Here is a 1,963-nt window from a genome sequence, read left to right as displayed (position 1 = left end):
TTTTACCCCAAGGTAGACCTTATTAACGGAAGAGGAATAAATTCAGTGTCATTTTTAGCAAAAGCCCCTAAAGCGCAACTTTACCAAGTCAAATTTGTTATATTAAATTACGATAATTTATATTAATCTGCTCGGTCTATATATTAAGCCAGGACTGAATATAGAAATACATCGAAACTAAAAGCTAACAAAAAGTTTTCTGACAACAGCTGAGCAAATATGCTGAGCTGGCCGTCTGGGCGTCCATTCCAATACTGGGTCAACATAGTATCCGTTCCACAGTTTCGGACTTATTGTCCGATTAGTTTAGTTAACTTATATCAACAGTAAATTTTTATTGTAGATGTTTTTTGTTAACTAATAACAGGGTTTTAACAGTTAACAACTTGTTGACTAAGATTTAAAAAAATATTAATATAAATTTTATATATTAAGAAAAAAAAGCAGTTAAGTTTATAATGTAGACCTAAAAAATTTTAATTTCACAGAAAACCATTTATATAAAATAGACATTTTGTGTTAGGAAAGTTGATTTCTGAACCACAAAAAAACTGGATGGTGGACAGTGTTGGGTGGGACTATGACATTATAGAGCATCCCGCAAATCGATAGTGGTCTGTGAAAATAAGATAGATGTAAAGAAACATTTTGCAGTGGAGCTTGTCTGTAAAAATATATTTCCCATTGATAAATGTTTAGTATTATTAAAGCAGTATTTTTTTTTATCGTTTTGTAATCAATCGTGCAAGGCCCCACTGGAGTTTTGTCACATGATATTCACCTGACAAGTTGTTTGGATTGGTTTTCGCTTTCATTGTAAAAGTATAATCGTTAGGCTTCGTTGAAGTGGGTATTACTTTTTAAAGCGCATTCGACAAAAGAGTTAAAAATGAAAATCTGTGGGCCCAAGTTATCCCTCTGCGGTTTGATTATATCTGTTTGGGGCATTGTTCAATTGGTTAGTATACAAAAATTCTTGTTGAGTCACAAAGTGTCAATTGTTCTAATAAATCAAATATAATACATATTATTAATTTTAGGTGCTAATGGGCCTCTTTTTCTACATAAATAGTGTAGCTTTAATTGAGGATTTACCCCTAGAAGAGGATTACCATTCCTTGGAAGATTTTTATACAGCTGCCAACAGGGCGTACAATCAGGTAAGTTGTTACCCGTAACGCTCAGGGTTTTTACTTCGCCAAACATTTTTGCTGTATTTGTTTTTTTTTTTTAGAACGCCTACAACTGCTGGATTGCAGCATGCATCTACGTGTTGACATTGTTGCTCTCCGCACAACAATTCTATATGAATAGCAGAGTGACTGCCAATTAACTATTTAAAAATTAGTATATGAACTACGGTTCGTGGTCAGTGTGAGAAAATTGAGTAGATTTTCATCATGCACCAACAAATAAATAGTATTGAAATGTTCTGTTTAATAAATTGTTAAAAATGTTTTTATTTTACATAAACTGACTATTATTATGTTAATAAAATTGATTTCAATTCTAAGCATACACTGGTCCATAACTAAACTATGCAGTTGGTCAGTATTATAGTGGGTGGTCTGTTTTGTAAGCTTCCCATACGTGAAGGCCATACTTAATCGTTGCCATAAGAGCTTTCCCCTCTAAAATAATATTTTGTGCTGATTTATTTTAGGGTAAAAGGTATATTCGGTATTTTAAAAAATTTAATGTAGTTCTGGAAAAAATCTATAGGACAACTGAAAAAGTTAGTATACAAATCGTGGTAACTTCTTTAATAAGCATACATAGATATGTTCATGTGTATGTACATACATACATAGGTACTTACATTCATACATACATATGTGCATGGTTTTTTTAAGCATATGTACATAGCTGTCTTGCAGGGTCGAGCAGTGTTATAGCGGAGGTCTTGGTGACCTGGTGCATGGACTTGCACGGATATGTTGGCCGCAGTATAGTAGCTGTCTCG

The 1,963-nt window shown here is 33.2% G+C and overlaps 1 protein-coding gene across 1 annotated transcript; it reads left to right on the top strand.

Moving 5' to 3' along the window:
* Positions 1 to 754: 754 nt before the first annotated feature.
* LOC108097221 (ribonuclease kappa) lies at positions 755 to 1,513 on the top strand. The gene is made up of 3 exons (XM_017199416.2): positions 755 to 958; positions 1,041 to 1,160; positions 1,235 to 1,513. Exons 1-3 carry the CDS (start codon positions 890 to 892, stop codon positions 1,331 to 1,333), a joined length of 288 nt encoding a protein of 95 aa, XP_017054905.1. The 5' UTR covers positions 755 to 889; the 3' UTR covers positions 1,334 to 1,513.
* Positions 1,514 to 1,963: the final 450 nt, after the last annotated feature.

This window comes from Drosophila ficusphila, unplaced genomic scaffold (assembly GCF_018152265.1).
Source record: "Drosophila ficusphila isolate 14025-0441.05 unplaced genomic scaffold, ASM1815226v1 contig_636, whole genome shotgun sequence".
Taxonomy (NCBI): domain Eukaryota; kingdom Metazoa; phylum Arthropoda; class Insecta; order Diptera; family Drosophilidae; genus Drosophila; species Drosophila ficusphila.
Note: the sequence above shows the minus strand (reverse complement) of the source record. Positions and strands in the feature narration are given on the sequence as shown.